The sequence below is a fragment of the Protomyctophum parallelum genome (assembly GCF_964188405.1).
Source record: "Protomyctophum parallelum genome assembly, chromosome: 4".
Lineage (NCBI taxonomy): Eukaryota > Metazoa > Chordata > Actinopteri > Myctophiformes > Myctophidae > Protomyctophum > Protomyctophum parallelum.
In genome coordinates this window covers 29,770,377-29,788,866 of record NC_139700.1, presented here as the reverse complement: position 1 = coordinate 29,788,866, position 18,490 = coordinate 29,770,377, and the positions used below count along the sequence as shown (strand labels likewise).

General features: G+C 43.3%; 1 protein-coding gene across 2 annotated transcripts in view; it reads right to left on the bottom strand.

Moving 5' to 3' along the window:
• Positions 1-1,269: 1,269 nt before the first annotated feature.
• LOC310857812 (calcium-independent phospholipase A2-gamma-like) overlaps positions 1,270-18,490 on the bottom strand; it is a 39,844-nt gene continuing 22,623 nt past the window's right edge. For both annotated transcript variants that reach the window (XM_083763729.1, XM_083763730.1), the window contains exons 9-10: positions 9,443-9,638; positions 1,270-4,437 (exon numbers count right to left, since the gene is read on the bottom strand). In XM_083763729.1, coding sequence (XP_083619855.1) covers positions 4,178-4,437; positions 9,443-9,638 — 456 coding nt within the window. In that variant the 3' untranslated portion in view covers positions 1,270-4,177. The remainder of the gene's footprint in view (positions 4,438-9,442; positions 9,639-18,490) is intronic.

The following is an 18,490-nucleotide window of genomic DNA, read 5'->3' as shown; positions in this document are numbered from 1 at the left end:
GAAGCTGTGCCTCGCGTGGTCATGGCTGTTTTCACGCAGGGAACAGCGTTAGAGCTCGTCATTTAGCCACCTGGCGGGAAATATAATCCATCACAAACTGTTTCCCAGGTGTCTGAGCACCGCCTTGCTGTCATCTCGTCTCGCTTTCGCCCCCATCCTCCTCACCCTACATTACAGACAGCTGCTCAGACACAGTACATACAGTATAGGGGTTTGATAGGAAAGAAATATGCATATATGGATGAATTGTGACTGCAGTGCAGACCCCTGACTGAGGATCAAAGGTTTCCATGAAATATGACTGCAAGCTGCTGTTATAGTGATTAAGTGTTAGTTATTACCAGCTTTCCGACACAAACATTGAAGACAGAAGTGAAGACGGAAACGTGAGGACACAAATTGTGATTCGCCAGAATGAAATGATGTATGATTATAAGACCACCCCTCGCTTCACATGGGTGTGGTTTTTGAGGGGCGTTAGCCCCTCCTATGTCCAGCTTTGAGGGTTTGTGTAAACACAAACATTGTTTTGCTACGGTTTCCTATGACTATTTTTGAGTGTTTGTGCACATTAAGCCAGTGTAACCACAAACATTGATGACAAAAGTGAGGGACCCCCACACAGTAACTCTGTCATTTCTCAACCATTTTGGACGTGGGTCTGCTCGCCGGAACCGAGCCGGCACACTGGGCGCATTCCTGTGGGTCTGGAAGTTACGGGGACCCACACACAGAGTTGCACCACTCAGTTCACACAGGTGTGATTTTGTTATTACTGCTGGCTGCTGTACATTCCCCAACATGGTCAAGGCATATGGAAGCTGACCCTAGAGCCTGCATGGTTCTTCCCATTAAAGTACAGTTTTCAAATGCTTGCTATGGGGGAAATCAGTCTATGTACAGTAAAGTGTCTTTCTTGAGGAAACTTGTTATGATTTTGTAATATTATATTCTTATTAAATTAATACATGCATGGCTAGTTTTACCATGTTCCAATTGATGCAATCATATCCACAACAAGGAATCCACCACCAATGCAGTCAAGCACCTGGATATTTGAAGCCGGTGAAGGTATGCATCTCATTATCTGCATGGAGCTCAGTTGCTGTGGAATAATGAAATAGTTGAGAGTAAAAATTGTCAACAAACAACACCCCGACATCACCTCTTCCTGAGATAATCCACAAGATGTGGAAAAATAGAAGCTTTCCGGAGATAGCAAACATCTAATCTCCACATAATTAGGAGGCAAGATGGAGTAAGGTTGAGTGATGGATTTTAATTACAGTACACATTCAAGAAAACACTTCCTACACGTAGAATGAACTGGAGAACAATTGGATTAAATTAATCCAAGTTAATGTAGCCGTGTACATTTTACCTCGGGTCCCTCGGGAGTGATGAAGACATGAGTCATGATACAGTAATTGGCCACGTTAGCCCATTGAAATGCATTTCATGCAGTGAATTATTTCAGTCAGGGTTGGACCAAATTACACCAGCAGTAGGAAAGCAATAAAACTATAATCTATTCAAAGCCAGTCGTCCCTCAGCTAAAACTGAGTGATTTAAACAAGCATGGTAGTCTGCAGAGTAGAGACTGGAAAACAACCCTTCAGACAGAGTAAGATTGGAAGAGAGAGGCATAACAAAAAGAGGCAACAAAGGGAGAGAGGGCACGCAAGGTACAAGAAAGTGCTTATAACCAGTGGTGAATACGAATAGAAAACCCATAAATATCAAGTCTCATGCACACAATGATAAATATTATTATTATTATTTTTTGCTAGTTCTCTACCATGTGTTTTGTACAGTCCCTATCACTGCCAATCCCTACTGTTGGCGAGAGACACTCCCAGTAGTTTTCATGTCAAGGACCCCCAAATCGATGCATATTAGCCCACAGACCCCATTTAAAAAGTTAAGCCAGGGACCCTACAGCACGGCGCGATATAATGATTTTGAACCTTTTCAATTTCAAGGACCCCCAAATCGATGCATATTAGCCCACAGACCCCATTTAAAAAGTTAAGCCAGGGACCCTACAGCACGGCACGATAGAATGATTTTGAACCTTTTCAATTTCAAGGACCCCCAGTTTGAGATGCATATAGGCATCTCAAGCTGGCAATCATTTGATGACATTTTGTTATCTTTGGACCCCTAATCTGTAGTTGTTTCTGACGTTGTTTAACTCTGAGTGTACAAATTGAACCAAAATTGGAAATTTGTACACTGTCAGTTACAGACCCATAAGGGTCCATTTGGTCCCTTACTATCATTTGGCCGGGGCCCCCCCTGGAACCCCTTCAAGGACCACTGGGGGGGGTCACCGGACCGGACCCCACTTTGAGAACCACTGGTGTAGACAACCATGCTTCTTGTTTCTGGTTTAAAACAGTCGCCAGCCACTTCTCTCTTCTGTTTCTAAACAATTCACACAATATGTAAAATCTAAAATTACAAACAAGGTGAAGAAATCACAGATTGAGGCTTTAACCTTTGCTTTTAAGATATTTCCGAGGCTATTGAGGTTAAGGTTTTATGGAAGATGCTTTGGAACATATTGCTATAGTTTGACCACTTCAAATGCTCTAATCTTAAAATAATAACCAAAAATAGCATATCTATCGGATATTTTTCTGTGCAACATGCTTCCATAGAAGACATGCATCATGCATGACTTCTATCTATGAAATCCAAATGACTGAAATCAGTTGTGGCGACTATAAGAACTTCAACCCATGTGGACAGGAACTGTACCCCTGACATGCAGATGTCCACTGGAGAACATCAACCCATGTGGACAGGAACTGTACCCCTGACATGCAGATGTCCACTGGAGAACATCAACCCATGTGGACAGGAACTGTACCCCTGACATGCAGATGTCCACTGGAGAACATCAACCCATGTGGACAGGAACTGTACCCCTGACACACAGATGTCCACTGGAGAAACTAAGTTAAAAAATTAATCTTCCAACCTGGAAACCAGACAAATGGTCTGGCCATACCACCAGGCTAACACTAAAGCTAAAATAATACTGTAGCAAAGCAAAATGTGTCCTTTTCACTCACAAGCTTTCCTTCTTGATACAATTACATTTATACACATGATTTACGTAATAAAATAGTTATTCCTATTGTAATATGAAATAGTTCATCTTAAACTTACTCATATGGATTTCACCAACATACTGTGCATTTCAACTGCTATGCAGGTATGATAGCCAGATCAGTAGCATTTTCCTCAAGTATACCATTATTTTAAAATCTAGAATACAGTAGTTCTACATTGCTTAAATTTGACCCTCATTTATCAATATTGTCATCAGCAATAATTATAATGATTACTAGCTGCATTTCTTCAAGTGCAAGCTTCAGACACATATGACTCATTAATAACACTACGAATCATGAGGAGTTCAGTTCAAGTAAAACCTTGATATTATGTTGACATATCTGGCATACACAATTTTAGTGATTTGAGTTCAGACTGGCAGAGTAAAACAAACTACAGTACATTACAACTGAGCTAAATCGATCTGGGTAAATAAGCCTCCATATTGTTTCCCCTCCTCTAATAAATAAAAACAGCTTATTTAAGATGTGCTGGTGGTTAACCGTTGTCAAAGAATGAAACAGTGTTCTTATGCTTAACAAAGAAGAAAGAAGCCGCTACACAACCTTCAGTATGCCTACCATATGGTTGCTGTCGGGAGGAAACCGCCTAACTCCATTTTTGAGTTTTTTTATTTTTGCATAAATCAGTGCTATTGAACATCCTTTACGTCTGTGTGTTGTTTAAAAAATATTGAACCAATGGAAAGTAGTAAAAAAAAAATACATTTGGAGTTAGGTGGTTTCATCCCAACAGCAGTGATATATGGTATATTTACAGCGTTCCATTTTTTAGCATAGAAGAAATGTCTTCCTTTGAAACCAACTCCTGTATCAAGTGCTGCCAGCATCAAGATCGATCGGCTGAATTAGTTTGGGATGCGGGTGGGGATACAGTATACCTATCCATCTTTATGTTAAAACGTTTTTTCTAGGCTTCAGATCTACGAGGCGTACAGATCCAGTGAAAGTAGCAATAGTGAAAAAAAGGCTTGATTTCAGTGAGCGGGATGGAGTTCGGTTGCGTCAGTCAGCTCTTATACCTCTCTTACTTCTTAGGGGGGGCCGTCGAACATGATGGCCTTCATTCTGGCCCAGTCGGCCAGCCTCTGCACGGAGCCCTTCTCCCGGGTGAGGATGCCGGCGGCCTTCTGCAGCTTCAGCTCGTTCCTGTCCAGGTAGCGCAGGCCCTCGGCCTGCAGCAGGTCCAGCTTCTCATGGCGGCTGTCGTCCAGGGCGATCTCCTCATTCATGTAAGGGTTAAAGCGGAAGTAGGTGTCGGGAGGCAGGAGGGCGTCCAGCATGGTGTGGACCTCTGGGAGGAGGGCGAGAATGGGAAAATAATTTAGTGATGCGCAATTAATTGGAATAGGTCATAATATTATAGGCCATAAAAATGCCATAACGGTGTCGGAATCGTCTCAAAATAATACAGATTATTTCATCGGTTTTCACCAGCGAAACTGTTTTTAAATGAAAAATGTAATCAATTACCAATCAGTATCAATATAAGTGAAGTTCAATATAATTCAAAAGTGTCTAGTATTTCTAACAAAGGGAGTCTACCAACGCGCCTCAAGCCTAAAACGGCTGATCCGGTGTTTCACAGGTTCAAGGACATCATGAGTTGCATAAGGAGAAGAGACTGGAGCAGCACGGACATTTAGAGCCTTTTATTTAGATGCTGAGTATACAAACGACTAACGTTTCGACATTGCGGTCTTCATCAGAGTCAACTCTTTAAAAATAAACATTTAATTTGTGTACTCATCTCATTCAGTAGTCATTCAGTTGTGAAAACAGACACTTGGAAAAGAGTATAGGCTATTTATTGATTGATTTCATTTATTAACAGGCTTTGGGCCAAGCCCCTATAGGGCCTATTGACCATTTGCCATGTTTCCATCAGAGTTTGGAAGCACTCGTTTTCAGTAAAGCAATGTCCTGCTGCCTCTTGCATTATGTGCTAATTAAAAACAGGTGGTACACAGGGCAGTTGAGTGATATCTGACGAGCACTTCCAAACTCCGGCACTTAGAAATAGAATCACCTGCAAGGACACAAAGTAGCTCATAACATGTCTACAGTGGATTTTTATGAAACAAACACTTTGAGGATAGAAAGAGAATAATTCCCTAGAAAATATGCGATTGTCACGCAGAGATACAGGAGTAAGCAGTGGTTCCCAAAATGGGGGTCCCCAAAGAGGTTAGATGGGGTTCCCTGATGATTAACTTTACATTGTTTTCTTACTCAACAGTTAGTAAACAAACCAACATACAGTATAGTATACATGGATTAAAGCCAAATAAAACCTCACGACTGAAAATGTTTGTACTGTATGGCATAGGTGTACACAGCTAGGTACAGTATACTACATAGTACATTTCTAAAGTTACACTTTAATTACTCTTAAGACCTTTTTAATATCAAATAGTCAAATGTTACGTAAGAAAAACATTGATTTTTATCCGTGGAACAGAGTCAAACTAAATAACGTAACGACTCTCAACTCCAACTCCAAATTCCAACTGTCAGTTGTCAAATTATGATTCTTTTTTTGGGGGGGGGGTCAGTGCCTGAGAAGTTTGGGAACCCTTGAAAGTAAGCATCTAATAGTCCCAATATGTCCAAACATTCGCTGATTATATGAAGAAGTCATTAGAGCATGCTAATGTGAACCAGGCTGTCAGGCCCTTCACACAGTAGTGTGTTCAGCAGGGACGTGCAGAGAGTGTTAGAGAGGCAGGGGCTGAAATCCCGTAGGAGGGCACTTTTGGACCAAAAATAGCAGAAAAACTGCTATTTTCGGGGCGTGAACCCAGTACTCTTTAGCTAGTAGAGATGCAGTGTAACAAATTCAATGCAAAATGCTGCGTTCAAGTTCACGAGACTTCGGGGGAAAAAAAGCTATTCTTCTGAATGCTGCCTTCCAGCATGGCATGGAAAGGAGTGGCATTAGCATTAGCAAATGCTGCATTCGTGGTCTGGAAAAGGCAGTTGTTTTATAGACAGGTAAAAGGGCAGGGGCTGAAGCCCCCTTTGATGTCTATGTGTGCACGTCCCTGGTGTTCAGAATGGCATGCGTTTTCAGGGCTGCAGAGAGCGTGTGAGCGCACCAGGAACAGGTTAATCCAAATGCAGATGTTTAGGTGTATCACTTCTGGGTGGGAACTCTGTTATGGGTGCTTTGAAGTGACATGACCAGTGAATAACAAAAAACTGGGGGAAAGATAATAGATAAAGAAAATGCACCGTGCGCATAAATAGATTTGCAGACAGCTATGCCCGGAGGGAGCCATCAGGCAACAGCAGCTGTTTGTGTCGCCGTTCCCATAGAACACTCGTTCGCCGAGAGGTCAGTTGTAGTTCAGAGATCCACAGACATGGATTCTATCTGGCAGGCGATGCAGCACACTCTATCCAATAGTCATTTATCTGGAGGCTATTTTGGAGACATGTACTTGAGTTCAAAACGTAGATGTTTGCACCTTGACGTTGGTATGTAATAGGACTGAGTGAATTATGCACTGTGTACATGTACTGTATATTAAGTATGAAACACAAACTCAAAGAGTTGAAATACGTTATTCTTATACACAGTATGTGTTGTGACATTTGCCCTGTTCCACAAATGATGGGTGAAACTGAAGTAGAAATGAACTGGGGAAAGTTGAACTAAGTGATATAACAAACCAACGTTTCTCTGGGACTTTGACAGCCTTTCTTCTGGTTCAAGAGGACTGGGAGAATAACCATAAAGTTCAGGCCATTTGGGTAGCAATATCCACAGTGATGGACTGTCCAAAAATTAAGCACATCAAAAATAACACAGGAAAACGGCAAAAAGAACAGCAACTTGAGGTAACTACCTTAACGGGCTACACTACACCCTTCCATGAAGGGCCCCAGCAGCTCTCCTCCTCAGCTGCTCAATATAGCTTGCCTAGACAGAACTGAACTGCAAATTCAGGCCTGGGCTATACCTATATGGATCTTTTGCAAAACAGATATTTTCGTCCTCCGTTTTAAAAGAAACCCCTGCTCATACGACAAAGATATCTGTGTCCACACACACACACACACACACACACACACACACACACACACACACACGCAGAAACGCATTGAACACAGGAGAAAATCACTGCAGTAGCAGGTTTCAATTGTAGGCTATTTGATTTACACTTATGAGGTGCCAAATACATAGGCATATCATATTTAATATTGTGAGTGGATGTGGAACATGCTTCTTGCATTGTCTGTCAGCATGTCATGCTATGTGCGTGAATCTCCAAATCCTGACACTCGATCTTCTCTTTCCATATAATTAAAAAATATGATTCTGATTCATACACCCAATGATAGACACTTTATCATTGCTCTGGCAAGTCCTGCACAGAAAATAATAGCAGTCAGACTCAGACCTATAGAAGTGTCGCGTCCTTCAACCAGTTGTGAGTTTGTTGAGTGGCTATTTTCGAGGTGTATAGTAAATGTCACATTATAATGTAGGCTTAGGCTATATAAAGGAAATATTCGGGAACAGCGTTCACATGGTCGGCAGGCACAGTGACAACGGAATGCATGCAGTCACCAAGGGTGCACCCTATTACCTAAACAGCTAGGAGAGATGTGCCATGTGCACGGTGTGCGACTGGACATGACCCACTGCACTTTCTGCTCAGGTGTAGTTAAGGTTGGTGAGGGGTGCGTTAAAACGACCGGATTAAGGTTGGTGAGGGGCGCGTTAAAACGACCGGATTAAGGTTGGTGAGGGGTGCGTTAAAACGACCGGATTAAGGTTGGTGAGGGGTGCGTTAAAACGACCGGATTAAGGTTGGTGAGGGGTGCGTTAAGGGTTGGGAGAGGGTTAAGGTTAGGTTTAGGTGTGCTGCCCCGTGGGAGGTTAGGGTTAGGGTGAGGGTTTGAGATATCGGACCAATGGTATGTCTAACCCTGTTTGTCTCTATAGGCCCCGTGACACTGTCCTTGATTTTCAGTACCTGTACCTGGCTGACACCATGACAGCACACATTTTAAGTCCTCCTGGTTCTTTGGTTTTTCGTTCAGGCAAATAAATTGCCATTATAATAATAATAATAGTCCTGGGTGAACTAAGTAACATACATAAGATTGCGTGGCATCCCCCTTTACAAAACCCTGTTCCAATATGCCTTATCTCTGTCCAAACGACTTGAGCTCCACCGCTACTCTCGGGGGAACGCATGAGGCAAGATAATCACCGTGGTAGGAGGGACATTTTTAGAAAATAGAGGATAATCTGAGTTACATATTATATTGGGGGTCCTTGAAATTAAATAGTTTGAGCACCACTGACATAGAAACATAGGTTTTTCAGAAAAACTGTCATGTTTTAGAAGACATTTGTAGAATCGGTCTAAATGGGTTAATCCCAAACCCAAGAGGAGAAAAACTGCGTAGCAGCATCTGGGTCACAGTGCGTCACAGCCGCAGCGACAGGGAGAGGGGGGGGGGGGGGGGACACATTTAGGAACTGCAGAGGTATCGTACCCCATGCATGTCCAGGGGTGATAAGGATCACAAACTACTGCTACTCCACAGCGTCAACGAGGGACAAATCTGGAACAAACTCAGGACTGCATTGCAGTTATTTTGTCAATGCAGCGATAGTGATCCATACAGTGAAACACTCAGTGTTAATTTAACTGTAAAAGAACAGACCTATACATTCTTTACAGAATTAAATGAAAGAGTAAGGATTTAGCTGTCGATCAATTGCATTAAAAATGACACAAACAAACATGATGATCTCATGTTACAGATCTGGAGTTAGCAAGCGCTGTCACGATTACACATTTATGTTGACGATTAATTGTCACAAAAATAATTGCCATTAACGATTTTCTTGTTGGAACATTATGAATAAAAATTACAATTCCGTTTGCCTTTTAGACGTAATTAAAAGAAGAAGGGACACGTTGTAAGCATGTAGATCTGCTATTTACTTTCGAGTGGTGCAGCCTCTCCATTGCAGAGCTATGTGTGTCCCTGGGTCCCTGGCTGGCTGGCTGCCTGGCTGGGTCCGTCCCGTCTGACCTTCGGTCGCAATGATGATTTCGGGTGTGACAGTACAGTACAGTGACAGTACAGTACAGTACAGTAGAGGGACACCCTCGCGGTAACTCTGTCATTTCGCGCCCGTTTCGGACACCCCCCGGGGATCACCCCACACGGAGTTGCACAACTCAGTTCACACAGGTTTTTTGTATGTACATCTTTCAACATGGAAACGATTGTGACGATTATGACAAAAGTATTGCGATCATCCAACCTACCCTCAGTGTCTGTGGCACTGCTGATGATGTTGGTGAGCTTGGTCTTGAGGCTGGTGGAGGTGGTGCTGTGCTTGCCGGTGGATTCGAAGCGTCCCGTGCCCAGCGACACCACGCATTCCACGGGCGTGTTGGGCCACAGGCACTTGCACTCGTGGATGGCCAGTGCCGTGGGGTTATTGATCAGCAAACCTCCGTCCTGTGCGAAAAGGAGTTGATTGAATACTTACTAACGCGTTGAAAACAGTACTACGACAAGTACAATTTAACACAGTGGTTCTCAAAGTGGGGTGTGGGGACCTCCAGCAACATTTGTTATTACAGCATCACAATCATTTTAAACCACTTCATCCATTAACACATTGGCTATTTAAAAATAGTAGATTTACAACTCACAACGTGCCACGAGCTTGTTCATCTGCTAATTTTTTAAACACAAATTTTCTCTTCTGGGGGTCCCTGGCACAAAACAAAACCTTTTCAGATGGGGGTCTGCGGCCAAATACATATCAATTTGGGGGTCCTTGTCTTGAAAACGTTTGAGAACCACTGATTTAACAAGCTGTGCTGAAAGGCTAACACAAAGACACGAAAGAAGAAGAAACCCTCGGCTCAGTGCGATCGATTGACCCTCTAGGGGCAAGCTACTGGTGGGTAGAGTTATCGGTGTCCAAATGTAATTTGCGGACAGCTGCTTACAACTGGACATGCTGGATTGCATGGTGTTTTCAAGCCACAACCATAGTAGGTGAAACCAATTAACCGAGAATGAACACAGATTTCAACAATCAACAATACATGAAATAAATCACTGAACATCTAGTGAACAGGAAGGTACAAAAACGTCTACATTGTCGTGTTCTTGTGGCTCTCCTGCCTTTTCCGTTTCTTCTGTCTGACTTGGCTTTGATATCAAGCGGGGCTGCCCAGGATTGCTTTTGGTATGGATCCATAGTTTCCCTGAAGCGATGGGGGGGGCGGGGGGTGGTTGGATGGGGAGTGTTGAATAGGCATGAGGCTGAGAGGGGCCAGGGGGCGCCGGGGGGGGGGGGGGGGGGTAAGGCAGCTGGATCAAACACACAGGGGCCAGACCTCATTAAAAAAAGACCGGGCTGGCAGGGCGGGAGCTGCAGGGCCCCCGGGTGTCTGGAGACTGACGCGGCTTCTCGCTTCTTCTGAGTGTCTGACTATAAGAAAGAACACCCGTGTGCAACTAGTATAAGTATGTATCAGGCTTTACTGTATCGTCAATGTAGGGCAAATATTGCAATTGTAAATATTGCAATATCTGTGACAATGTTTGCCTATGACAGGCCCAAAGTAGGAACGCCAGGTTAAAGCTATATTGGAACCATTATAATACAGGTACCCTTTACTTTCAATTCCAGATAAGTAATAGTTTTGAATATTAGAAGGTTTCCACCTGACAGCGACGATAATGTACCTACTATTGTATCAATATAAATAGTAATACTGTGTGTGTGTGTGTGTGTGTGTGTGTTTGTTTGTTTCTTTCGTTAACACACATTTGAGTGAGTAGGTGGTGTAATCAAGCCGTAGGGAAGGTGTAAGGGGTGTGTCCCATGTCTCCAGCCCAGCCCACAGCAACAATGTGGAGTAATGAGAAATCCCCCCCCCCCGTGTACGAATCGATGTCGGCGTGCACGCCATGAGGGGAATATGAGGGCTGTCTACCAACATGCAGGTCTGTTAATCATCCGGGGGCCTGGACTGATAAATTGTGTCATTGCCTCTAGGTCTCATGTGAAAGAAAGAAAGAAAGAAAGATAACTATTGATTATGAGATGGGGGCAATCTACAAAGTAAAAGTAATAGCTGTCATACCAGTAGTTTGGAAATGGAATACACATTGATCACTGAATGAGCTGTGGTCTTTTGATCTTAGTGCTATTGCCCAATCAGATATAAGGAAACTATGATTGACAGATTTGACATGGAGGGATTTCAGGACACATGACAAAGTTCGTAGCCAAAGGAAATAAATGTCACAGTAATACTGCAGCTCCAAATGAATAGTGTGTGGAGAAAAAAAAGAAAGATAGAAAAGAAACGTTGATTAAAAGGAACACTTCAGGAGGAGAGCTATTTTAAGGTTGGGGTAAATTATCTGCCAGGCAGTAACATGCTGAATGAATCATTTAGAACGTACTTCATAGTTTAAAGTCACCGTTCCTTGTTCTCTTTTAGGAAGTGCATGATATAATTTGAGTTAACAGAACTTTAGTTTCTTTACACTGCCTTCTTGTCAGTCAAACAATTGATTTCAAAATACCACAGTGGGTCTATGATGCCAACATTAGGGCTAAATGTATTTCTGGCATTATACTACATTATAAACTATCCAGAACTTCAGGTCAGGTGCTCGGGTGGCGCAGGGCTAAAGTTCCTGTCCACCCCTGCAGAGACTAGGGGTTTGAATGCCTTTGGCTTGTCCTTACGAGCATCGTCACTGACTCACTGCACCAGTGACAACTACAGGCAAGCAGGGACCCTGTTAGCGGGGATTGCCAACTCTTGTTAAAGAGAAATAAGCCAACCCACCTCCAAAAACAAGCCAACTCTTGCGATAGAAATAAAGCCAAATCTCAAGCCCAATATAATATGGCCATATATCCCTAATACAAAAATCACACACGTGTGAACTGAGTGGTGCAATTCCCCCCCCCCCCCCCCCCTCTCTCTCTCTCCCTCTCTCTCTCTCTCTCTCTCTCATTAGAGACACTACCCCTCTCACTGTTTCTGGCGCCCCCTACTGCTATTATTAAGTCACATACTCGTGCTTACACAGACACACACACAAACAGGTACGAGGACATTGCAAGCTGGTTGTAGGAGTGGTTGCACCACTCAAAAATATTAGATGCATTTATCACCAGTAAGACAGCGTGCGATGTCACGAGACCTGGCCACCATATATGGGGCTTTCCCCATGTATGTGTTTTTACTGGTTAAATAAAGGTTAAATAACCTTTATTTAAAAACACAGTGAGACTGCGTCTCTTTTACAAGTGGGAACTGGCCAAGAGAAAGAAATACAATAACACTTCAATACTACATCGTAAATGTCACATTTTGGAACAGCAAAAAAAAAGCCATAATACACCTCAAAGTACAATAAATACAACAAATCACCAAAGTCCTAATCCTTTAGTATCAGGGCAAAATACACCATATACAAAATCTAAACGGAAAATAATAAATATATAGGCATGAACAAAGGCTAGTACATATCCAAACATGTGCAGGTGTTGGACTGTACATCTAAGATGATCCTTTTAAAACTTCTCAAGGGAACTTTCAAAGCCAATTTTAGTCTGGACTGTAGGTCGTTCCACGACCAAGGGCCAAAGAAGGCCAGACATTTTTTTTGCCCCCCTCGGATTTGAATGTTGGTACTACACACCGTAGCCAAGCATTTGACCATTTTGGACCAAGTCGAATTGGGAGGAAATGTAAGACGGCAGATCACCCAGAATGGCTTTATAAATGAAAATATGCCAATGTTGCAGCCTGCGAGATGCCAATGACAACCAACCGACTGCAGCATACAACGTGCGTCGTGCAGTGATGTGTTCTGAAAGGGGATCCAATTTGGCCACGGTGGAGGAGCAGGCAAACCTATAAATGGTATCACCATAATCCAATTGGGACAGAAAGAGACCAATGACCAATTGCTGAACAAGCAAAACAAGCCTTCAATCTTTAGAAGAAACCCAGAGTGAATTTATGCTTTTTGCACAAGGAATCAATATGACATTTTAAATTGAGGTGTTTATCCAACCAAAAACCAAGGTATTTGTAGCGCTCCACCAACTCGATGGGAGTTCCATCGAGAGTGGAGATGGTCACTGGAGCTGAAATAGCTTGTGGAGTGAACAACATAGCTTTAGTTTTATTGCCGTTTAACAATAATTTTCTCTTTATTCATTCGTGCTGCAGGGAGGTGAAATCAAAGGACACATTTGCTACAGCCACCTCAAGCGTCGGTGCACTGGTGTACAGAACCGTATCATCTGCATACATCTGATACCTAGAGAGTGCTTTGATTGACTACAGATGTTGTTTACGTACAGAAGAAAGAGTAAGGGGACTTAATATCAAAAACAGGGCGGCGCAGACATAGGACTTATCCCAGGCAGCCTTGATACAGTAAGGCATGCTGTGACCGTGCTATGCTTGGATCTGAAGCCTGGCTGCATGGGGTTTAAGATCATATGCAAATCAAGAAAGTGATTTACCTGCACTGATACTTGGACTTCAAGTATTTTTGCTAAGGCAGAAAGATTTAAGATTGGCCGCCTATTGTTATTTACGTCAAGAGGGTCACCTGCCTTAAGGAGAGGAGAAACGTAAGCTTGAGAAATTAGTGAAAGATTGAAATTTTCTGTTATGAGCTTAGCAATAACTGCTGCGGCTAATCTCAAAACACAAGGGTCAAGGCCATCGGGACCCGAGGACATTTTTTGGTAAGGAAAACATCAGTAGGGGAAAAATCTAAGTATACATCCGGATCCGTGGACGAGATGCCGTCTCCTGTGCACCTTGGTGAGAGGAGGGGGCATTTTGTGTCAAATATAATATTGAAGGATTATGTTTTGGTCATTTATTAATTATACTAACTAGTCCTTACCCGTTCTGAATATATGAACAGCAAATCATGTTCAGTGTGCGATGTAATAGATCACATTACTGATAGGGGGGGAATTGTTTACAGATGGTCTTGGGAAGTTGGGTTGGGCACTAAAGTATAGGCTAATTAAATGCTGTAGTACAATCATAAGTACACCATTGATGTGTGATGTAAATATGCCTTCAAAACAAGCCCAAAAAACCGCAACCCACAACTCTGGAAAAATAAATTAAAAAAAAGTGCCCTTCTGGGCACAGGTCTCCACCAGGATAGGAATGTAGGACATTGCAGCTTGCCTTCATCTGGTGGTTGGATAAAAGGGCAACAAAAGTAAATTATCCACAGATCCGTGCAGTTAGAGGTAAAAACACTTTTCGGCCAGTTATAGCGCCACCTTGAGGCTGAGTTGAAATTGTTCATGTGGCATTTCGTCCTCGGCCTAGTGGGAATGTGCGTGCACAATTTCACGGAAATCATGCGATGTGTTCATGATTTGCAGCATTTTGTTTGAAACTGAGCACTCCTGTGAACTTTGGAAGCCAATCTTAACCAATCAGGATGGAGTCTGAGAAATCTGAAAGACGGGTTTCGTTGAATGGCTCTATAGAGACTGTGTACCAATTTGCGCGATGTTTGGACAAAATCTGTAGGTGTACTGTGCAAAAACTTGTTTTGCACAAAGCGGCCTCCTGGTGGCGCTATAACAGGCCGTTCTGGAAATTTTGGGGCAGAGGTTCATCGTTGGCATCCAGGGAGTGAGTGTGCAAAATTTGGCATCGACCGGGTTAACGGTGCGGGAGATTAGCTGCTCACGGACACACACACGGACGGACACACGGACGGACGGACGGAGTGCAAAGCATACTCTCCCCCCATGCCTTCGGCCTGGTGGAGACAACTACAACTGTACTCTGTCGAGTGCCTACTTGCTTGTTGCACACAAGTAGGCCAGGGGTACAGTGGTCGCTTGGTAACCGGACGGTTCCCAGTATAATCCCGGGCTCCCGCAGAGTTAGTGGCCTAGTTAGTGGCCAAGTGTCCTTGAGCAAGACGCTGAACCCCTAATGAGCAGGTTGGTGCCTTGCATGGTTTCCTCCGTCATTGGTATATGAATGTGTGTGTGAATGGAATGCACAATCAATGTGCCAAAGCGCTTTGGATAAAGGTGCTATATACATGCACCATTTACCATCTTACTTTCTGTCCCCGGAGAAAACACTAAACATGGAGAAGCAGCACGTATTCAACACTTATCTGGAACAATACTCCCAGAAAACTGCAGGTCTGCTAGAACTCTGTTAATTCATATCAAAAGCTTAAGACTTTTCTGTTTGCCACTGCTTTTGAGGTACTTAATTAGTTTCTTGTGCTACATAATTTGTATTTTTATACATTTATTTGAGCTTATTTGTATTTTCCACTATCTTTAATTAGTTGAATGACCTTTTAGAATCTTTCTTAATAATGCTCTTGATGTTTTGTGTAAACCACTTGTTGTTAATTTGCTATACAAATAAACATGCTTAAAGTCGCACAAGCTGTCTCACTCTACAAAAGAGCCTGGTAGAACTGCTGAGCTGGCTGTTTGCGTCTGAAGGATGTCGTTATGCACTAGTAGGGTGTCTGGCAGACCAAGGAATGAATCACAGAATAAGAGTGGGGAAAGTGCCTGGCCTTGCCTTACCCCTGATGGAGAATTAGAAGGGACTAACACTAAAGGCAACATCAGACGAGCACAGTTGGAGATAAAACAGCTAAGCACTTTCTTTATCACCACTGCGAGCAGCTCCATTTTCTAAACGCTGCGGCATTTATGGCAAATGCCTGGTCCCAGTAGAGGGTGGGTTCATACCAATACATAGTTAGGGGAAGACTTGATTTTTCTCTGCTCAAAATGGGCCTTTGGAGGGTCACTATGCATGACAGTAAGTAAGCATGCATGATCTGTCTGTGTTGTTACTACAGTATGCACAACAATGAAGGAATTAAGGAAATTAGTCTGTAACCTACTTTAACCGTGACCTTATCTGACAAATATCTATACAAAAATGTCTATTATGCTTGAGTAAACCAAAGCCCAATTAAGAAAACTAGTTTTCTTAACTTTCTTCACAATCATTCCCGGGATTCCTTCAAAATAGGAGCTCTGGGGTGCCGGGAAAACATGGCCGCTTTTACTCTGAACCCCCGACGCCCCCATATTCTATTACAGGGGTGAGCAATTATTTTTCCCAAGGGGCCACAAGTCATGTAAATACTAGCATTTTATTTTAACAATGAGAACATTAGAGATAGCTGTTTTAATAGTTGTTCTTCCATACGGAGGAACCTGGAAGTGCCACTTTCACAACCCACATGGCACACTGCTTACTATCAGCGTGAGATGAGGACGAACAACGACGTTCTGAAAACACAATAACAAGCCAATCAGTGATGATATTGTTGAGACTTGGCAGCCTGGCAGGCATTGATGTGTGCACGTTCTGCCAGATTTACTTTGTGGTACAACGGTGTCGACTCGTGTGCCGAAAACAGACGATCAACAGTTGTGGAGCTGCATGCTTAGCTGGGCTTCATTTTCGCATATGAGGGGGATGAAGGAAGGAAGACAGGTTCTCAATCACACGTAATTCACGTGCACAGTTGACGTGCAGATTGCATGCAGTGTGAGAATACATGGGCTTCAGAATAAAAGCAATGCGGTTTTAGTCCACCCATATTATGTTAATGAAAGTATTTATTTTCTAATTATCAAGTAATCTTTCACGGGCCGTCAGAGTCAGCCGGCAGGCTGTATTTGACCCGCGGGCCGTACAATGCCCAGGTCTGTTCTATTATATCGCTAAAAGCTCCAAAAGCGAGAGGCGGATGAGAAGTCAGAAATGAAGCGCTTAGTATATCCATCTAGATCAAAACCACGGAGAGCGCCCTAGATTAGCAGATTCATATAAGATAAGTGAACGGGAAGCTAATATGAATGAATAGCGAAGCGTACGGTGGCTTTAGACAAGGCTCACTCAAAAATAAAAAAGGAAAAAAATCAGAATATTATTCTCTCTCCAATCGACGGATATCATCCGTCGATTGGATTCCCTACTATGACGTGTGGACACGTCGGATGGACGGAACCTTTTAACGTAGAATGCCATTTGAAGGAGCAGGTGATTGGCTACAATCCTAGAGATTGGTTTGTTAATAGACAAATAACAGCTTCTGTTACTTGGGCACAAAGGCTGCATATTTTTGGTGCTGGTGATTTTCCAATGGGGCTTACAAAAATCCTATTTTGGAGTGGGGGGGGGGGGGGGGTGGGGGGCATTTAGTACTAGCAGCCAAGTACACACTCTGCTTGTGAGTTGAGAATAGAATGCTACAACTTGTCTCCATTTCAATGCAACTTTAAGGGCTGTATAGCATTAATGACCAGAGATGGAGTCTCTGGTCAAGCAAAAGTCTGGTTTAAAACAGTGAAGTGGCTCCATAGTGCTACTGGGATACTAGTAGTTTTTTGTTGAGTGTGACATGCACAGTGGTACACTTGGCAGGACACATTATTCAAATGGTCGTTGCATTCATCATGTCCATCTATAGCTGTCGGGGACAAACAGGTTTCCTTGAGGGAGACGGTACCAGGCTCGTCCCATAATGAGAGCCATTTGGCACACACCAGAACTCGGACCCACGCTGCGGCTCGGCCTCGCCCCTTTTCAGGGCACTCGTGAGGTCCAATCTTGGCCCGCCGCCACATTCTCACAGGCGGCGTTTCTTGAGGGTAGGGCAGTAGGGAAGAGAAGTTAAGTTGGAAACAATGATGTACTTAAGGGGCAAATTGTGCAAATGAGATCTGCACACAGAAAAAGGCCTTACGCAAGCTGCCCGTCAAACACTCAGCGTGACACAGGGCAAAGGTCACTTCCCTTCATGGGGACTTAGAGCACTAATGCAGCCCTTACTTAAACGCCTCTATCCGACTGCCAAACGGTAGCGTGTCTCAGGGGTCAAAATGTCTTCCGCCTTCTCCATTGAGTCCATCTGACAGGAATCTAAACGCTGTAAGAATAAAAAGAGTCTGGACACCAATATGCTCCCAAACGTACCGGTATGTTTACTTCAGAGCAGACCAGGCTCTTCTTAGCCTACTCTTACTGATCCAGAACCCGGCCTAGTAAGTTTTGGTTGCGTGTGTCTTTTGCCCGTTTGCCCATTTCTCAAATCTAAAAGCTGACAGTGAACAGATACTGGATTTTGATATAGTTTACCAAGCATGCTTAGATAAAGGTATTGGTAAGGTGAAGTTACTACTGCAACTCTTCTGCAAGGATGCCACTGTTTCTCAACTCTGATAAAGCTTGGTCATCGATACCTCAGACCTTGGTTCTCCTCCTGTTATACCTCTCCCC